The 20153-nt window shown below is 37.4% G+C and overlaps 1 protein-coding gene across 1 annotated transcript in view; it reads right to left on the bottom strand.

Annotated features, from left to right (window-relative positions):
• Positions 1-20153, bottom strand: part of Polr1B (RNA polymerase I subunit Rpl135) — a 494679-nt gene that overhangs the window by 307240 nt on the left and 167286 nt on the right. The window contains exons 7-8 of the mRNA XM_068386504.1: positions 12615-12767; positions 240-499 (exon numbers count right to left, since the gene is read on the bottom strand). Coding sequence (XP_068242605.1) covers positions 240-499; positions 12615-12767 — 413 coding nt within the window. The remainder of the gene's footprint in view (positions 1-239; positions 500-12614; positions 12768-20153) is intronic.

Raw genomic sequence — 20153 nt, 5'->3', positions numbered from 1 at the left:
TCCTCCCAATACATGATTTCTAAGCTGTGTAACACCATGGGGGATAGGTGATAGGGTGATAGAAATTCTTTCTTTTTTTAGATCTTGGATAGCTCGCTTCGAGATCACTCACAAATAGGATTCATTTAAATAAATCTAATACTTGAGGTGATCCTGCATCTATAAAACTATGACTCACTACTCAACCTTATTGCATATACCAGAAAATTAACAAATTTAAAAATTACTTTGATACTTACTATCAGATATCTGCCAAGTCTCTCCATGCTTTTTACTAATTTTCAACATCTGATACTTCATGCTGAAAAGAAAGCCAGTCAATAACTCCTTTGTGTACTGTAAATAAGTATAACCTCCAAGTGTTACTTGCTGCATACTAAGGTTGTCAGCATTTTCTGCTTTTGCTTCATCAGCAACAAATGCATATAGTTTCCTTGCCATCATGCAAAGAGTACTGAACTTTTCTGCATCAGTTGGTACATGAATCAACACACATCGCCTGCCAAAAAATATTCAATGATTAAATTTATTATTATTCTTATACTTATGTAATGTTCATAATGCTTTTCTCTCAAAACAATATGAAAATATTGATGCCTATCCCAAAACACATACAGTCATTTTAATAATCAAATTTATTATTCCTATACTCACCTGATGTTCATATTGCTGCTACTCCAAAAGCTTGATTTACTAGACCTTTATCAGTATAATTTCAAAATTTAAAAGTTTTCCCACCTTCTTTCCCTTCAATAAACATAAGCCCTTGGAAAAGAAATGAACATTCTACTGGTATGTGATAAATGACACATCATTCTCTTTGTCACCTTCATTTTTTATATGAAAATTATCTCTATCCCCCACAAGGTAGAGGGAGGAGGTTGAACATGCACCCCTGTATGAACATCAGGTGAGTACCGTATAGAAATAAGAAATTCCTACTTATTTCTATGAACTTTCCCTATTGTTCTATACTAGATTACCTCACTATACTGGAGGTGGGATGGCAGTGAAGGAAATAAATAGGGTAAATTTGATTAAAAGCTATATACCATTATTCAGATTTACTTACCTGGTCTAGATTACTTTTAATAAGCCATCTTAAATCTTTAGAATATGTAAATCCACATTGTTTGATAAAAGCTATTTAGAATAGACTGTAGTTTGTCTCTAAAGGGTATTTCTTAATCTATGACAAATTTGGAAATAATTTGTTTTCCTAATTATACAAACCTTGAGGTCTTTAGTGGAGATATAAAATAGCAACAGCTGAAACATACCATAAGACTTTAAGCGAGATGTAACTACCCACTACTAGTAAGCTGAAGACAGGGAGCAATGGAGTATACCAACCACCCCTTGTACAAGACATTTCATGTTCTCACATGGCGACAGGAAAGACTAGTCTAGTAATTATTAAAAACTTGGTATTTCAATTGCTCTACTCTTGGTACTAACAAACTGTCTTTCCCGCCGTCCAGTCTTTAAAGATGGGTAGTTTGCTAACTCCTCCTCCTTCCATATGCTTTACTCGAGCGAAAACGGCGACGAGGAGGCAGGCAGCCCGGCCGTCCGAGTGTCAGAGAGAGAGACACAGAGAAGAGAGCAGGGACCTCACTCACCTGGGAAGGTTCCTACCATTTTGACTTGTCCGACATGCCTGTCTTAGGCTAAAGGTTTTTATTGGGATCCCTGGTCTACGTCACCCTCTTGTGAACATCTGCCAAAATCCATCTGCAACGCCTTTGTGCATGGTTCCACAATGGTGAGTACCAAGAATATATAGGGCTTATTTTTAAGGTTATCATTGCGAACTCTCATTGCCTTGTGTTGCCTATTCAAGTTTTCCGGTCTGTCATTTTTAATCTTATGAAGATTCGTAATAGTTTTTTGTGGCCAATATGTTTTATACATCGTATTCTCTTGTCCTTTCAGGTGATTTAGCTCTCGGACTAGTAACTCTAGCTTATTCATAAATTCACGTTGTTAACACTTGGGTAAGAGAATCGTCTAATACATTAATGTTTCGAGTGGTTATATGTATGACGGATTGTCTCCCATATTATGACCGAGCAAATTTATATTAGGTTTACCGTTCATTTCAGGATGATGTTTGGTTTCGGTGTATCGGCCCTTTTATTTCCTTCCTGATACTAATGTAAACCTCAGTTGCTCAATTGTAAGGTAATTTTAAGTGGGTTATTATTCCTATGGGTATATTCTTCTACATAAATGACCATGACTTTTAGATACTAATCTTAATGAATATTTCTTTACAGACAGCGAGCGAAGCAGAACGAAGGAAACGCCCTACGATCTACGTGAATTGCCTTGTTCTCCTACCAATTGTTTGTAACTACGGTACTACATCATTTTAAAGGCTTATTTATGTAATAAATATCATATTTAATTACATTTTTCCTTCCAACCTTTATTTCAAACCTGAGATTTTTTTGGTGTTCTGCTTATGGCGCCCAACGTGGGGCAACACGAAGAAAGGTGCTTAATGATGGTGCAGATGATCCAGTAGAGAATTGACCACGACTGGGGCTCCCAATAGTCTCTCTTATTTCTATTTGCAGGACATTGACATTTTCCTTTCCAGGATATTAACATTTTATTGAAATAGATATAATTTTCCTTTTCAGAAAATTAACATTTTATTGTTTTGCATTTGTTATAATGGCTAACTTACAGGTACTGATCGGGCAACGAAAAGTCATTTGGAGCAAAGTCGCCGAACAATTCAATAGGTCTGACACCTATTCCGCCCTTACACAAGAAGAAAAGTTAGCTATTAAAGGTCTTCTTGTTAATCATAGAAACAAGTTGTCAGAGCTAGATGATCAAATCCTATTGAAGAAATTTCCTGACATATCTGATGAAGCAGAGTTAGAGCCAGAATTAACAAGTTGCCAGGATTATCTAGACAAAATTGAGCATTGTCTACCATTACTTGAGATTTCCAAGGGTAAGAATGATTCTTATAATGTTCCCGACTTGGCCCGCAGTTTACTGAAACAGCCAACAGCTCCTCTTCCTAAGTTTACAAGCAAAGAAGGAGAAGATTTCTTGAAATTTATAGCAGAGTTTGAGGCTACAACTAATGCATTTCAGTATCCAGACAGAGATTTACTTTTATTGCTGAAGCAACAGATAGACGGTTGAGCAAAGACTTTATTAAGTTGTCTGGAAGCTGATAAACAGCGTTATGTAGATGCCAAAGAACTATTGATTTCCGCCTTTGCTTCTAAGGAGGTTTGTAAAAACAATGCAATTAGGAAAATTACGGAGTTAAGTCTAGGAGAGGGTGATGATCCCTTCACATTTATTTCCATCCTCCGATCAGTATGCGAAGCAGTCAAGACTTTCAACATTGGAGCGGATGAATTTGTCAGATATTTTGCTTGGCACGGCTTAAATGGTCGCTTTCAGCGTCATCTTATTAATATTACAGGAAAGACTCATCCTTCCTTAAATGACATTATTTCACATTTCTTTGCAGCTTGCGAAAGGTTCGAAAGTGACGGGAAAGGTGTTGAAAGCTTGAAATGGAAAGCTTCACCTGTCAAGACATTAACACTCCCTCTTCGTAAAGAGAGAACTACCAGCATGGCTGCGGAAGCAGTAACCTATGATAAAGACAGGTCTTCGCCTCAATGTTCCTTGTGTTCTTCTGTTGGAAATACTGATAAATTTCACTCTATTCATAAGTGCCCTAATTTTCTTTCTCCTACAGATAAAGTGCATATTTTAAAATCTAGAAATGGATGTGTAAAATGCGGCCAGTTTAATCATGTTTCTGTTCAAATTGTAACAGCTGGCATATGACTTACCTGTGTGATAGGAGTCCATCACCAGGCAGAAACTCTAACAATATTAATAACTGCGAATCCAAAGTGGAAACTTCTCAAATAGGCAGCGGTGTTGCCGTCCTTCCTACTTGTCATGGTGATTCCATTTTACCCACCTTTTCATTTAAAGTTGGGGGGACTGTTTACAGAGGACTGAAGGACAGTGGTTCGCAGAGCACGTTTGTCACTAAGAAATTGGCGGAGGAGAATAATCTTAAAATCATTACTCTAAAGTAAAGCTAACAGTTAATGGGTTTAATGGTAACAAGGAGTATTTTACTGAAATTGTTGAAGTTCCTATTACGATCGGAGATAAATCCTTTATAATTTATTGCTTGGTTGTACCAAACATTAATGTAGCATTGAAATTACCTCTGCTTGGTAGATTAGTTGATAAATTTCAGGCACAAGGTGTTAAACTAGCTGATCAATTCCTTCATAAATTTTCTCATGAAATTGATAATGTTCAGCTCATTTTAGGTACAGACTTCGCTTATTGTATTGCAGGTACAGATACAGTTTTTGGAGGAAGAAATTCATTGATGGATACCGAGTGTCATGCAGGTATTTTGCTGTCTGGTAGCATTGATTTAATGATTAAGAATATTGATAATTTAGCTATTACGAGAGTGCAAACCTCGGATGTTAGTAACCCATTTGAGTGTAGTTCTGCTATTCATATCCAGAGTAGTTCCTTTTTGCTGAACTCTAAAGTTGATATCTTTGCCGATGATGACATTAATACTAACTTTGAGGTAAACTGTTAATTTTCTGTAATAAATGAAAGAGGTATACTTATGGAGAAACCACTGCAACAGGCCACTGATCAACTTCTAGAGTCTGAATGTAATTATTACTTAAATTACGATCAGAATTTCTACAATGATGAAAGTATTGAACTTAACAACCAATTGGTCGAATTTACCATCAAAACCCTTCGTCGTAGAGAGTCTGATGGACATATTATCGTTCCCTTGTTGTGGAATGGGAAAGTTTCTCATTTACTTTCAAAGAATGAAAATCTATCTAAGTTGATATTAAGGTCTAACCTCAAGAGACTTAAACGACATCCAGAACGTTTGCAGCTCGTTGACCAAACAATTAAGGAGCAATTGAAGGCAGGCATAATTGAACCCATTTATGATTTAGAGGTGTTTAAAAGTGAGAACCCTCAACATTCTTTTTTACCACACATGCCTATCTTTAAACTGGATAAGGATAGTACCAAATGTAGGATTGTATTTTTGTCCAACCTTAGGGATTCTTCTAATAATATATCTTTGTCACATAACCAGTGCATGTATTCAGGGCCTACATTAAACCAAAAATTGTCCTCTTCCTTTTTACAGCTTAGATTTGACCAAAAGTTACTCATATTTGACCTTAAGCCTTTAATATGTTATCCTTAACAGAAACTGATCAGTCTAAGTTGTTATTTCTTTGGTACAAAAATGTGAATCAAGGTGATTTTTCCTTATTGGCTTTTAAGAATGTAAGATTACCTTTTGGCCTTAGATGTAGTCCCTTTTTATTAATGATTTCATTATATTACATACTTGTGTTACAACCTTCAGAGGATTCTCGAATGGCAGATTTAAAGAAATCTATCTATTCCATGATTTATATGGACAATGGGGCTATTACTGCCAATACTTCAGAGGAGTTAGAGTGGTCGTATCAACAGCTTTTGAATATATTCAATCCCTATAAATTTGACATTAAGCAGGTTGTAACTAATGACTCAACTTTACAGGATGAAGTGGACCGCGAAGCCGAGGCAGCTACGCCTTTACGTAACAAGTTGTTTGGTTTAAACTGGGACCGATGTTCTGACGAAATTTTCACTAAACCAATTTTTCTTTATCCCATTGCTAATACTAAAAGGTCTCTTTTACAAACAATTGCTTCACAGTTTGACCTTTTTGGTTTTAATATGCCATTGTTTAACCGCTGCAGATTGTTCATGCATCAATTACAGTGTCAAAAGAATTTACATTGGGATCAACCATTAACGCAAGAATTGCAGAGAGAATGGATTAATATTTGCAGGCAAACCAACAGGGCTCCTCCTTTAAAAATTGCTAGGTGTGTTGGTCCACGAGATGGCAGTTATGATATTTATATTTTTTCAGATGCAAGTAAGGACATATTTGGTTGTGTACTCTATTTACAGCATATTGAATCCAATCGCTTAAGCTTTATACATGCCAAAAACCGACTTGTAAATAAGCAACTCGAGTAAATCCATGCCCTCTCTGGAACTTAACGCAATACAATTAAGTGTTGAGTGTGCTCTTGAGATTTACAAAGATTTGTCTGGATCTGCTTGCTTAAAACCCTTGCAGGTTAATAATATTTACGTATATACTGATTCTCTCTGTGCCTTACATTGGCTGAACTCTGCTGCTTTGAAATTGGACAAATTAAATAAACATTCTCCATTTGTTGTAAACAGACTTCATAACATACAAAGAATGTGTGAAACTGTTCCTATAAAATTTAGCCTTATTTCAGGAAAAAACAATCCTGCGGACATAATCACCAGATGTGTGTCATACAACCAGTTGCAAAAATCTTGCTTTTTTTCAAGATCACATTTAAGTATAAATGAAGTTCCAGAATTGTCAACTACTATACCAGCATTTGAGATGCCCACTGAGGTTCAAGCAACTCCTTCCACAGCTCGTGTTATTGAAGTTGCTAACAATCTTATTGATATTAATAATTATTCCAATTTCAGGAAACTTGTATTGATTTTTCGCAGAATTTTCTTAGTGGTGCACAAGTGGAAGCTGAAAGCAAAAATTGCTTGCTCACCAGTCGCTAATTACTTTACCCAGGCTATAAATTACTTGTTAAACACTGAACAAAGGAAGCATTATCCTGAAGTATATTCTTACCTACAGCATGGTCTTAATTCCAGAAAAGACATTCCTCCTATTATAACGCAACTTAATTTATTTTTAGATTCACAGGGTCTTCTGAGAGTTGAGTAAATTCAAAAAATGGAATTATGGCTTAAGTGGAAATTACCCTTTATTATTGCACCCAGACAGTCATTTGACCAAACTAATTATTTGGGATGCACACCTCAAATTATTACATTCAGGATGTTATTCTGTATTAACAGAGCTCAGAAAGCATTATTACATCCATAAACATTTCTCAGTTGTGAAAAAGGCTCTTAAACAGCGTGTTCATTGTCGTAGGTTTAATAATCGTTATATAAGGTTAAATCAGAACTTTTACAGAGACTTAAGAGCAGATCCTCCTACGGTTCCTTTTTCTAACATATTTATGGACTATCTAGGACCCTTCAATACGAAGGATGGAAAAGAGACCCGTAAGGTTTGGTTACTATGTATCACCTGTACTTGGTCTAGGGCAGTTAACCTCAAAATTTGTAGGAGTTTGAATGTTGCAGAATTTTTAAGAGCATTTCAGCTACACTGCTTTGAGTACGGGATTCCTCAACTTTGTATTAGTGATCTTGGAACTCAGTTGGTGGCAGGAGGTAATACCATAACTTCCTTCATTAGTGACCCTCAGACGCAATTATATTTTGAGGAAAATAATGTAAAACCTCTCTCCTTTCAGCAATATTTCAAAGGCTGCAGTCAACTGGGATCATTAGTAGAAGTCTGTGTAAAAATGGTCAAAAGATTAATGTTTGGAGCAATTAAGAATTTTGTATTGACGTATGTAGACTTTGAATTTCTTGTCTGTAATATTGTGCATCTCATTAATCGACGACCTATAGCTTTCAAAGAAGCTGTTCGTGCTGAGACTGACCACGTCCCCGAACCAATCACGCCGGAACAGCTCGTGCGAGGCTATGAGTTGACTTCTCTAAACCTTATCCCTAATCTTCAACCTCTTTCAGTTGAAGATCCAGAATTTGACCCTGATAATCCAGCTATTTCTCAGAATCACCCAAAGTTGTGTAAAATTAGGCAGACATTAATAGAGACCTATCATAATGAATTTCTAGGTACTATGATTCAGCAAGCAGTTGACAGAAAGGGGCGGTATCGTCCCGTTACTCATAAATTACTAAAGGTTGGCGATGTTGTATTAATTAAGGAGGAACATAACAAAAGGAATAATTATCCTCTAGGCACAATTCTAGAAGTTTTTAAGAATGATTTGGGTGAAGTTACCCATGCTGTTATTAAGAAGGGAAAAACAGGCCAGACATCAAGGTTGCATGTAAATAATATTATTCCAATACTAGAAAACATAGGAAGTACCAATTCAGCTACTTCTGATGTTTGTAATTCTGTTACTTCGTCCTTAAGGCCCAAAAGAAAGGCTGCTATATTAAGCCAAGAAAGGACAAAACAGATGCTTTAATCTTTATTCAGTATTTATATTTTCTTGTATCTAATTTAATTATTTTTACATTTCTTAAATGTATTTTTTCTTACAATTGTCCAGTTACATATGTTTCAGGATGGAATTTTTTCATTTCTGAAAAAATTCCATCTTCGCCCCTGGACTGTATAAGACATTTCATGTTCTCACATGGCGACAGGAAAGACTAGTAATTATTAAAAACTTGGTATTTCAATTGCCCTACTCTTGATACCACTAAACTGTCTTTCCTGCCGTCCACTCTTTAAAGATGGGTAGTTTGCTAACTCCTCCTCCTTCCATATGCTTTACTCGAGCGAAAACGGCGACGAGGAGGCAGGCAGCCCGGCCGTCCGACAGTGTCAGAGAGAGAGACACAGAGAAGAGAGCAGGGACCTCACTCACCTGGGAAGGTTCCTACCATTTTGACTTGTCCGACATGCCTGTCTTAGGCTAAAGGCTTTTATTGGGATCCCTGGTCTACGTCACCCTCTTGTGAACATCTGCCAAAATCCATCTGCAACGCCTTTGTGCATGGTTCCACAATGGTGAGTACCAAGAATATATAGGGCTTATTTTTAAGGTTATCATTGCGAACTCTCATTGCCTTGTATTGCCTATTCAAGTTTTCCTGTCTGTCATTTTTAATCTTATGAAGATTCGTAATAGTCTTTTGTGGCCAATATGTTTTATACATCGTATTCTCTTGTCCTTTCAGGTGATTTACCTCTCGGACTAGTAACTCTAGCTTATTCATAAATTCACGTTGTTAACACTTGGGTAAGAGAATCGTCTAATACATTAATGTTTCGAGTGGTTATATTTATGACGGATTGTCTCCCATATTATGACCGAGCAAATTTATATTAGGTTTACCGTTCATTTCAGGATGGTGTTTGGTTTCGGTGTATCGGCCCTTTTATTTCCTTCCTGATACTAATGTAAACCTCAGTTGCTCAATTGTAAGGTAATTTTAAGTGGGTTATTATTCCTATGGGTATATTCTTCTACATAAATGACCATGACTTTTAGATACTAATCTTAATGAATATTTCTTTACAGACAGCGAGCGAAGCAGAACGAAGGAAACGCCCTACGATCTACGTGAATTGCCTTGTTCTCCTACCAATTGTTTGTAACTACGGTACTACATCATTTTAAAGGCTTATTTATGTAATAAATATCATATTTAATTACATTTTTCCTTCCAACCTTTATTTCAAACCTGAGATTTTTTTGGTGTTCTGCTTACCCCTTCTCACACCTGCACTAGTAATACGTCACTTTCAAATTGCAGGCAGGACTTCTTGGGGGATAGGTGATGGCAGGACCATTATTTGTTAAGAGCTCAAGGTTTGTATAGTTAGGGAAAATACAAATCATTTTAAATTTGTCATTTTTTCTGGTACTATACAGACCATTCCCCATACCAACTGGCTGGTAACTGTCCTGGGGTGCAACTCTGCTTTGCAAGAGCTGTTTAGAGATACCCTGTCACTTCACTAACTCTGAACATCTATAAGAGAGCTACCAGTCTGAGGTGAGAGAACTAAGCATTGTGACTTGAGCAGGTAAGCGTAATCTTGGAGCTAAGCTCCACACTTAACCAAGACACTACTCGATTCCACTTTGCAAAGGAGAACAAGGACATAATTATATTTTCACTTATATTAGGCTGGGCATGGGACAATGTTACCCACCTACCGTCAGGGGATGTCAGCTTGCAGCGTTTCTCGGATGCTAAAAACCCAAGGAGAAGGGAGAAGTTCATTCTAGACTTACTACCAAGTAACATCTGCCTTCAACTGACTGGGTCTTGCCCTACAAGGGAGCTGAGGTGTTTGTGACCACATTTTGTGCATCCACCACAGGATCTATCGAGAATATATACAGGTTCCAGTGAGTTATATCTTGCAGGTAGTAGCTGTGAACGTTGTTTTCATTTCAACACACCCACGTGTAATACCTGTGTCACAGAGTAGTTCTTTTTTAATGCCAGGAATGTGCCAACACCCCTGACATAGAGAGCTCTGGGTTTAGGGTCGAGAGGAGTGGAGTCCGTTTGTAGGGCTTACTCAATCGCCTGTCTGATCAAAGAAGAAATCTAGTTTTTGGCGATTCTCCTCTTGACTCTCCAAATACTGATGAAGAGTCTGCTGAGCTGTGGACAAGCTCTAGCGGTTTGTTTGAGATTCTTCCTCAGCACCCTCACAGGGCATAGTAACAGTTGATCTGGGTTATCAGTTACATAAGAGACTCTTAATCCAGAAGGGCCTGAATTAAGAATCCGCTACAGCCAGTTTTGAGTCCTAGTCACAAACTCATGTTTAAAGCTGAGTGTCACTTGACCCCATCCCCTTGATTGGGCAATATCATAGGGCAGACAATGTATCTCATTGACTCTCTTTGCAGAAGACAGGGCTAACAGAAAACCATCTAAGGTCAAGTCACTTTCGGATGACTGACTAAGCTGTTCGTAAGATGCTCCTTTAAGGGCTCGTAGTATGCAATCTACATTCCAAGGTGGCCTGACTTCTGATTGAGGGCAAGTGCACTTGAATTTTCTTATGAGGAGAGACAATTCTGTTGAGGAGGATATATTAACTCCCCTCAATCTAAAGGCTAGGATCAAGGTCGAGCGGTAGCCTCACTGCTGAGACTGAGCAGAGTTTTTCCTCCCTCAGGTAGAGTAAGAACTCCATTATCACTGGGATAGATGCACTGAGAGGAGTGATGCCCCTTCCACAACACCAGCCACAAAAGACAGCCCACTTCGCCTGATACACTACGGGGGATGACTCCTAGAGACATCCTGACATCAAACTCGCAACTGATTGTGAGAAGCCTCATGATGTGAGGAGTTGCTGGATAACCTTCAAGCTTAAGGATGTAGTGAAGCTACTCTTTAAGGAAGAACTTTACATGTGGTTGTCTGAGTAGATCCGGAAGAAGAGAGAGCTCTCTCCGTGTCTCTATGAGCAGATGAAAAAGGTCCTGGAACCATTCTGCATATTGCCACATCAGAGCTATTAAGGTCACCAAGAGATCTTGCAATGTCCTTACCTTGTTCAGAATCCTCCTTATTGGGCAGAAGGGGGGGAAAACGCATATATGTCTATGTTATCCCACTGCTGTTGGAAAGCGTTTTGCCAAATTGCCGGGGATCTGGTGCTGCAGAGCAGTAAACCGGATGCTTCAGGTTAAGGGACGTTGCGAACTGGTCGATCATCGGCGAACCTTACAAAGTCAAGACCAAGGTCTATAGAATACGAGGTCTCATCCCTGGTCCAAAAATTGACATTTCTGAGCAGGTGGATTTCGTGACATCACCACCTCCAAATGGAAGGGTGCTACCTACAGTTAATCGGAAGTGGTCGTTCAGTAGCCTTAAACAGGCAAACATAGTAAACAGGTCAGGGAACTGTCTTGGTCATCAATCTAATTCTTGAAAGTGGTTGTGTAAATTTTAACAACAATATTCAATTACCAATATGCCCAATAACTGTGCTGTGTTTGGATGCTTCTCAACCAGGACGAAAATTCAGATCTTATATTTCATTTATTTCCAAAGGACAGTGAAATAAGGGAAAAATGGGTGCACCTCTGCAAACGGGGAGATCACATAAATGTTCAAATGTATTTGGCAATACATTATTTCATTATAGTTATACTGTAGCTTTACTATGAGATTTAATGTGGTGTTTTGTCGGGGTTGGAACGAATTAGGCAATTTGCATGTGAAATATGACTCAACACGAAAAAATCACTTTACGAAAGCCATTCCAGAATGAATTAATTTCATGTTGTGAGGCATTATTGTACTGAAAAACAAACACACGGGAGCGTTACTAAACCCGTGAATGTGAAAGGAACTGCCGGCCCCTACGCAGGGGAGTAGTAGTATCAACACAATGACAACTTTCTTACAGCGGAGACCGCCAGATACGCTGTCAACTGTAATAAAAGTTACAAGTAAAGTATTTAACAACGTACGAGTATGTTTCCTTATATACATATGTACACACATATACAGTATATGCGTAAGATAAAAACACACACAAAAGAATAAGTTAAACAGAATAACAATCAAGGCAAGTCTTTGCAGGAGAGAAAGGCAGCATGTCCGTCCTCTACCGAGCCATAAGGTAAAGTGGTTACTCAGCCGAGAGGTGTGAGTGAGCTGGGTAGCCAGTCTATTCTATCCCCACCCGCTAACTAGCGAATGGGGTAGTTATCCCTCACTAAAAATTATCATTGCTCTATCATGTTTCTTTTCTGCAATGGAAATGATGACTTTGCTAAAATCTTTATATTCAATTTCTTCTTTGGCTTTGCTAAAATCTTTATATTCAATTTCTACTTTGACTCAAATTTTTTATCCAATCTACAAAGTGCAATAATACTAACCTTAATAGCTGTTCACAGATTTGATCATCAGTAAACCAACTTGGGAAAATATCTGTACACTTGTGACGAAAAGCTTTCCCAATGTATTTCTTGCACATCTCCTGATTGTAGAGACCTTCATGTTGCAAACTAAGCATCATATTTTTAATTTTCCTGTAAAAAAAATAAAAAAATTACCTATCAGATGATGGTGTACAGTAACTGTAAGGGGCAGAGCACATGAGCTTCAGAAGCCATTAAACACTTAACGGGAGATTTTTTTTACATAAAACCCTTGCCTACATGTCCTTAAATAAGCTTCTACAATAGTTAATTTGTTATAGTAAATAAATAGAATTTTAATAACAAAACTTCATTTTTCTATACTCACTGAATGTTCATATTGCTTTAGTCTTTGGAAGCTTGGAGTGTCAACGTTGTTCCTTAAAATAATTTCCTGTTTTCTCCTTTAAAATACACAAATGCCTCTAATAAAGCAATGAGACCAACATCTAACAACAATAACAAGGTAGCAAGTTGGTCAAGGCACCAGACACCCAGCAAGATACTACCGCTATTATTATTATTATTAACATTATTATTATTATTATTATTATTATTATTATTATTATTATTATCATTATCATTATTATTATAATTTTTATTATCATCATCATCAACAACTAAGCTACAAACCTAGTTGGAAAAGCAGGATGCTATAAGCCCAAGGGCTCCACAGTGAAAAATACCCCAGTGAGGAAAGGAAATAAGGAAATAAAAATCTATAGAAGAAATAGTGAAAAATTTAAAAAATATATATTTTAAGAATAGTAGCATTAAAATAAATCTTTCATATACGCCTATACACTATACAACTTCAAAAAAAAAAGGAGGATGAGAAAAGAAGATAGAATAGTGTGCTCAAGTGTACCCTGAAGCAGGAGAACTCTACCCAAGACAGTAGTAGACCATGGTACAGTGGCTATGGCACTACCCAGGACTAAAGAACAATGGTTTGATTTTGGAGTTTCCTTCTCCTAGAAGAGCTGCTTACCATACCGAAAGAGTCTCCTCTACCCTAACCAAAAGGAAAGTAACCACAATACAATTACAGAGCAGTAGTCAACCCCTTGAGGGAAGAATTGTTTTGTAATCTAAATGTTATCAGATGTAAGAGCCAGACTATTCGGTGTACGTGTAAGCAAAGGAAAAATGAGCCTTAAACAGAGAGAAGGATCCAATGTAGTACTGTCTGGCCAGTCAAAGGACCGAACAATTCTCTAGCGATATTATCTCAACAGGTGGCTTGGGACCTTTTGAGTGGCCAGATAGTTATACACTGGATCCCTCTCTCGTTACAGCTTACATTTCCTTTTCTTACACATACATCAAATAGAGTGGCCTATTCTTTACGTATTCTCCTCTATCCTCATACACCTGACAACACTTAAGATAACATAAAAGAAAAAAAGAATTCACTCAAGGGCTTAACTACTGCACTGTAATAGTTCAATGTCTACTTTCCACTTGGTAAGGGGAGAAGAGACTCTTTAGAGATGGTAAGCAGCTCTTCTAGAGGGGCACTCAAAAATCCAACCACTGTCCTCTAGTCTTGGGTAGTGCCACAGCCTTTCTACCATGGTCTTCAACTGTCCTAGGTAAGTAATGTTTTGCTCGAGGGTACATTCACTCTATCCTGGTCAAAACATGTGGGGTGGATGAAGTGGAACCTTTGCATAAATGAGTCAAATTTGTATATCTTGGGAAAAATATAAATTGGAAAAAAAATTTGTAGCTTATTCTTACACAGATAAAAACTTCAGGGTTATTTATATAGAGTATTCCTTAGGAGTGAGGAAGTCTCTGTCAAGCAGAAGTTGGTTTAGCTCTATTTCATGAACAGAACCCAAAAGATTTATAAAATTAAATGATAAACAAATTAAGACAGTTGGGCTGGCTTCTGAAAGGCAGGGTCGAAGTGTTAGATCCCCCCAAGTCATGACCTGAATAGAGATGAAACACCATTAAGGACAGTTATCAAAGGATTAAGTCAACTAATGACAAAGAAAAATCATTCTTACTTGCATTAGGGTGGGGTCAATGGGAGTAAATGATGCAGTGATAAACGATTAAGTGTCACTAAGAGTAAGGGTTAGATTAGTTGCAACAATAGGACCCAGGGAGAAGGTATCCAGTGACCTATGGGTACAGCCTTTTAAATAATGGCCTGTGAAGGTGGTCTGACTCTTCCAGACCCGCCACTCCAAGTGCTTGAACCACTGAGTGGTTTTTGTGAAATGCTAAGGTTGCAGCAAGGCCACGAATGTTATGTGCTCGAAGGGGCAACATGGTGATGCTTCCCAAGGATTTATATGCTCTCATAATAATTTCTCACAACCAAGAGGAAATACAGTAGTATTCTTAGAGATTTTCTTTTTGGAACGACCAATACTGATGAGCAGATTAGAAATTTTAAGTCCGAGAGGGGCTGCCCTCTTCAGGTATTTCCTGACTGCCCTTACAGGACAGAGTAACATTATCTGGACCATCAGTAACCTCTTTCAGAGTTGAGATTGTGAAAGAGTCAAATCTAGAATGAAGTATAGCCGTATTTTGGATTTTAGCCACAAATTCGGAAACACGAGAGAAGGATAATTCTCTACACTCCTTGGAATGTGAAATATGATAGGATAGGCCATGAATACGCTTAACCTCTAGGCTGAGGATTGGAAAAGATGGAAGACAAGTCATTAGGGTAAGATCCCTGTCTAGAAGTTTATGTAAGGGTTTGTAAGGGGCCATATTAAGGGACCTAAGAACCTTAATCACATTCAAAGAGGGAGGCTAAAGTTCACGAGGAAGCAGGTCTCTCAAAACTCATGATGAGAGCGAAGAGTTCCAATGATGAGGAGAGAGTGAGTCCCTTAAATTTAAATACCTGACTCAAAGCTAAGTCGTAAACTTTTACTGTAGTGACTGAGAGGGACTTCTCATAACTCAGGAACACTAAAAAGTCAGAAATATGGGGAATAGAGTCACTGAGTGGAATAATATTCCCCTGTGACACCAATCACAGAAAATTGATTACTTGGCTTGGTTGACTGCTGCAGAAGACTTTTGGAGGTCTCTGGAAAGTTGTTTCGCAGTCAGTCTCAAAAAGCCTCTCTTGCAGATGACATGCTGTATAACCTTAAGCCATGAAGAAATAGACAGTGGACTGCCTCATAGATCTTTCAAACGTGTGGTTGGTAGAGTAGGTTTGTCCTTTCTGGAAGTTCTCTTGGGACTTCAGCGACAAGATCCAGGCGATCAGGATACCACTCTATGCAGTCACTTTGGGCCTATTAGTATTAATCTGACTCCTCATGACAGGCATATTCTGTTCTGCACCTGATGAATCAGAAAACGTATGAAAGGCAAAAAAGTCCAGTCCGCACCATGGGTGTTGGAAGGCGTCTTCCATCACCGCTGCTGGGTCAGGAACTGGGGAGCAATACACAGGGAGTTTGGTGTTCAAGTGAGTGGCGAACATGGTTAGTGGCAAGGAACCTAAAAAGTAACAAGACTTCGCCAGTAGAGGAAATAAATACCATTCAAACCAATTGTTGTCCCTGGTTGACTCAGATGGTCCGCAATGATGTTACTTTTCCCAGGAATTAATCTTATTGAAAGAGATACTGCACTGACTTCCCCCAATGGTGGATTCCCCCTGCTAGCCAGCATAGCAGGTGGGATACCAAGCCTCCTTGTTTGGTGATGTAGGTCACAACATTCAAGTTGTTGCTCATCAACACCAGAGTGACCTTTGAGGATCTCCGAAAAGTGGAGTAGTACTAGATACTTTGCTTTCATTTCCAAGCAATTGATGTGAAAGGCCTTGTCTTCCTGTGACCATAGGCCTGAAATCTTCTACCTTCGAAGGTGAGGGCCAAATCCTTGGCAAGAGGCATCCGAGAATAGAAGGAACTTCAGAGTAGGAACCTGTATGAGTGTGCCTACTGAAAGGTTCTCCTGTCTCAGCCACCACCGGAGATCTATCACAACTTCCTGGAGCACTGACACTAAGGCTGCAGAAGGGTCTGATGTTTGTAACCACAGGCTTTTCAGAGCTAATTACACCAAGTGAAACTTAGTCCTCCAACCAGTTTCTCCAATAAGGCGAGGTGTCCAAGAAGCGTCCGCCATGTGTGCGCTGGGAACGATTATTATTATTATTACTGGCTAGGCTACAACATGCTCCAAGACCTTTACAAAAGCCAAATTGCAAACTAGGGAAAGATGATTACCTTCAGCAAACCTAATTAGACGTTTTGCCAAAAGAGATTAACAAATCTTAAATAACAAGGGAGTTATGGAAACTGGAAGGTAGTCAGCTGAACAAATGTTAAAAAAAACTCCTCTTGTTAATTTGAGGAAAATAACAAATAACTTAAAAGCTGAGAAATCTGCAGTCTATAAAAAAACAGGAAAAATACCATTTGGTTCTACATCTCCATTAGCATAAAGGTTCAGCAAGAGAGAATTAATTTCTCAAGACCAAAAAGTTAACTAGATAGTTTAGCCTCAAGAAAACAGAAATGAGGAAGAATGAGTTTCTGCTTAAAGGGTTGCATTTTCCTTTGGATTGAGCGAGAGAGCGCATCAGTAAGGGAAACGAAACTCAGTAAGATTGAGGTGAGTAGCCTAGTTTACCCAAATGATTTCATACAAGCTACCCTATTGGCCAGTAAAGGAGACATGACCAATCAGAGCACACTGATCAGTAGCTGGTCACTGATTAGCTGTCATTCTCGAGTATTACAAGCTGTCCAGTTTGATTCTACGCATACCTATATGATATCACTCAGCATCTTTGTCCATGTGACGAGGTATTTTCTTTAGCTTTTTTGGCTAAAATTGTGGGTTGCTTTCAAGCCCTAAGATGCCAAGTAAAAGTTATACACCTAAGGTTTTTGGTAGTAAATCCAAGCGCCTTATTATAGCTTCCCAAGCATCGAAGAAATATGCTTAATTTAGCAGACAAGATCAAACTTCTTGATATGCCTAAAGAAGGGAGAAGCTATGTGGTTAAAGACAACCATTACAGCAAAAAAAAAAAAATCTACCATTCGCTAAATCAAGAAGGACCAAAAGACTAAAAGTAAGACAGCAAATGTTATTTTTAACAAGGCAGCAAAAAGGGTGGTAAATTCCAGCAATAAGGACATTATAAGGATGGAGCTTACGAATCTTCAATGATGAGTATTAAAATCTTAATTTTTTTTATTAACTATACAGTACAAGTATTGAAGGATGTGTATCCAGTAAAAGTATATTTTAGCTTAAGGGGACCGTCTGCCATGCCATGAATTTTTTTTCTAATTATTCAAAATACAAAATTTCTATACATGTTTTAGACATATAATACCTTCATCAAATAAAAATTCAAGTCATTTGATCAAAATCTTTTTGATATATTAGCAAAAATCATGATTAAAAAAAAAGTTTTAGGTATAATTTTCTCCACTAATATGACACCAATTGTTTTGAAAATCCTACCATAAAAACTTCTTTATAAATCAAATAATTCTGTGTGACAGATTTTTTATTTTCCTTTTTATTTTTTTCAATGAACTTATTCTTAATTTTCTTCATCTAGACATATAATATTCATGAAAAAAAAAGAAAAAGAAAAAGAAAAATTCTGGAACACCAAATTGTGGGATTTGTATTCCTCTTTTCAATTATATCTTTCTCTCTAAAATCGAACAATAAATAAGTAAGAAAACTGTACCTAAGTGTGAATAAGTATTTTTTTGAGCTATGAGCTCCCAAAGATTTGCAACAAATTTTTGCTTCTTTTCTTTAAAAAATCAAGATAACATTATGATAACCTTACTTTGTACTATTATTGTTTATTCATACATAAATGCACCCTAACGAGGTATTTAAATCCTAAATTTACTAATACTGCAGACAACACAGTCAAGATAACATCATAATTTAAAGACCGCTATATCTTCATTATTTATTAAAATAATTGGATAAAACTTTTGAAGGGCATGTGCGATATGTTTCTGCATCCATAGAAACAATAAAATTATTTTCAATTTCTGAAAGTTATGTCCAAACACCATGGTGGACAATACCCTTAAAAAGGGATTAAAGTGTATAACAGGTTTATAAGCGTTGAGAGGGCTTATAAAAGCCTAAATTTATAGATAATAAAAAATATGAAAAACTATAAAATTGGTGTAAAAATATATAGCGTAACTTTCTGTATTTACATAGCAGTTTTCTTTGGAGGGCTTCAAGCATATCATTCACTATGGCCAAGGGATTACTGTAAACACTATAGTTACGGGTATCAGAAGTGATAATTTTTGGTCCGTAAGTAATCAACAGGAAGGGAAGATAAGGCCAAAGCAGGAGTCAGCATATCCAGGGGATGAGGGGTCATTACACGAAAGATCCACATTTATGTTTGCTGGATTGTTTGTTATTCGTTTGGTGTACTTTTAAGATATTTACTACTCCATGATATTATGAAGTTGGTCCACAAACCACTGGTGATGGTGCTATTTTCAGGCATAAAATGTCACTAGAGCACATCCAGTACCAAGTGAGTACAAGGTTACTGACCTTGTGCAGGATAAGGGAGGTGCTGATAACTTGCACAAACTTGAGTTTGATTTTGGATTATCTGACTTTTTTTAAGACCAATTTAGTTTAAAAGAGCTTCCGAAGCTGAATCAGCCTTTGTGGAGTCTATGATTGATAACAGGTATGTGCCTCCAGTCACTGAAAAATCCCCTTGTCTGAAAAAGAGTACAATATGGGAACCGAGGATTGATGTGATGAGTTTAATTCTCTATTGCCTTGAGAAGTACACTATCATATTAATTATTAGTGTTGTAGAATTACTGCCTTGTAAGTTATATGAAAAGGTTGACCTCGGCTTTAAAGTAGAATACATTAGACTGGTACAATACATCAGTAGCATGACATGTGGTTTGGCCTAGAAAACAAGCTTGTTGCATACGCAGATGATGCTACTCCCTTTGCATCAATTCCATCTCCTGAATGTAGATCTGGGGTTGCTGAATCCCTTAAGGGGACCGGCCGGCTAATACCATTTTCTAAGGACAGAACTATGACATTCATACCACTCAATAAGGTGACTTAGAACATCTCCAAACTGGATAGGATTTTTGCCTCTGACCCTCGGTGTTTTTCAAATTTTATCTTCTCCCTTGATAATTGTTAATAAGACCTGAGATTACTACCCTATATAGACTTAATGTAGACCTCCAATAATATGAGGAGTTTTTTCATAAATGTAATTTTTTTGCTAGATGTGAATTTTGTTTCATTATGGTAAAAAAAAAAAACGTAAAAATCAGGGGAAAAAATTAGGAAATAAAATATGAACAAAAAATTTGAAAAAAAGGGCTTCATTTTTTGGTTTTATAATGTCTTTATAAGTTATATACCGAATTTCAATACTATATCCTTAAAACTAAGGGAGAAGATAGAATTTGAAGGTCAATAAGTATAGTTTTGAGATACGGGCGTTCAAAG

This window comes from Palaemon carinicauda, chromosome 1, assembly GCF_036898095.1.
Source record: "Palaemon carinicauda isolate YSFRI2023 chromosome 1, ASM3689809v2, whole genome shotgun sequence".
Classification (NCBI taxonomy): domain Eukaryota; kingdom Metazoa; phylum Arthropoda; class Malacostraca; order Decapoda; family Palaemonidae; genus Palaemon; species Palaemon carinicauda.
Note: the sequence above shows the minus strand (reverse complement) of the source record. Positions and strands in the feature narration are given on the sequence as shown.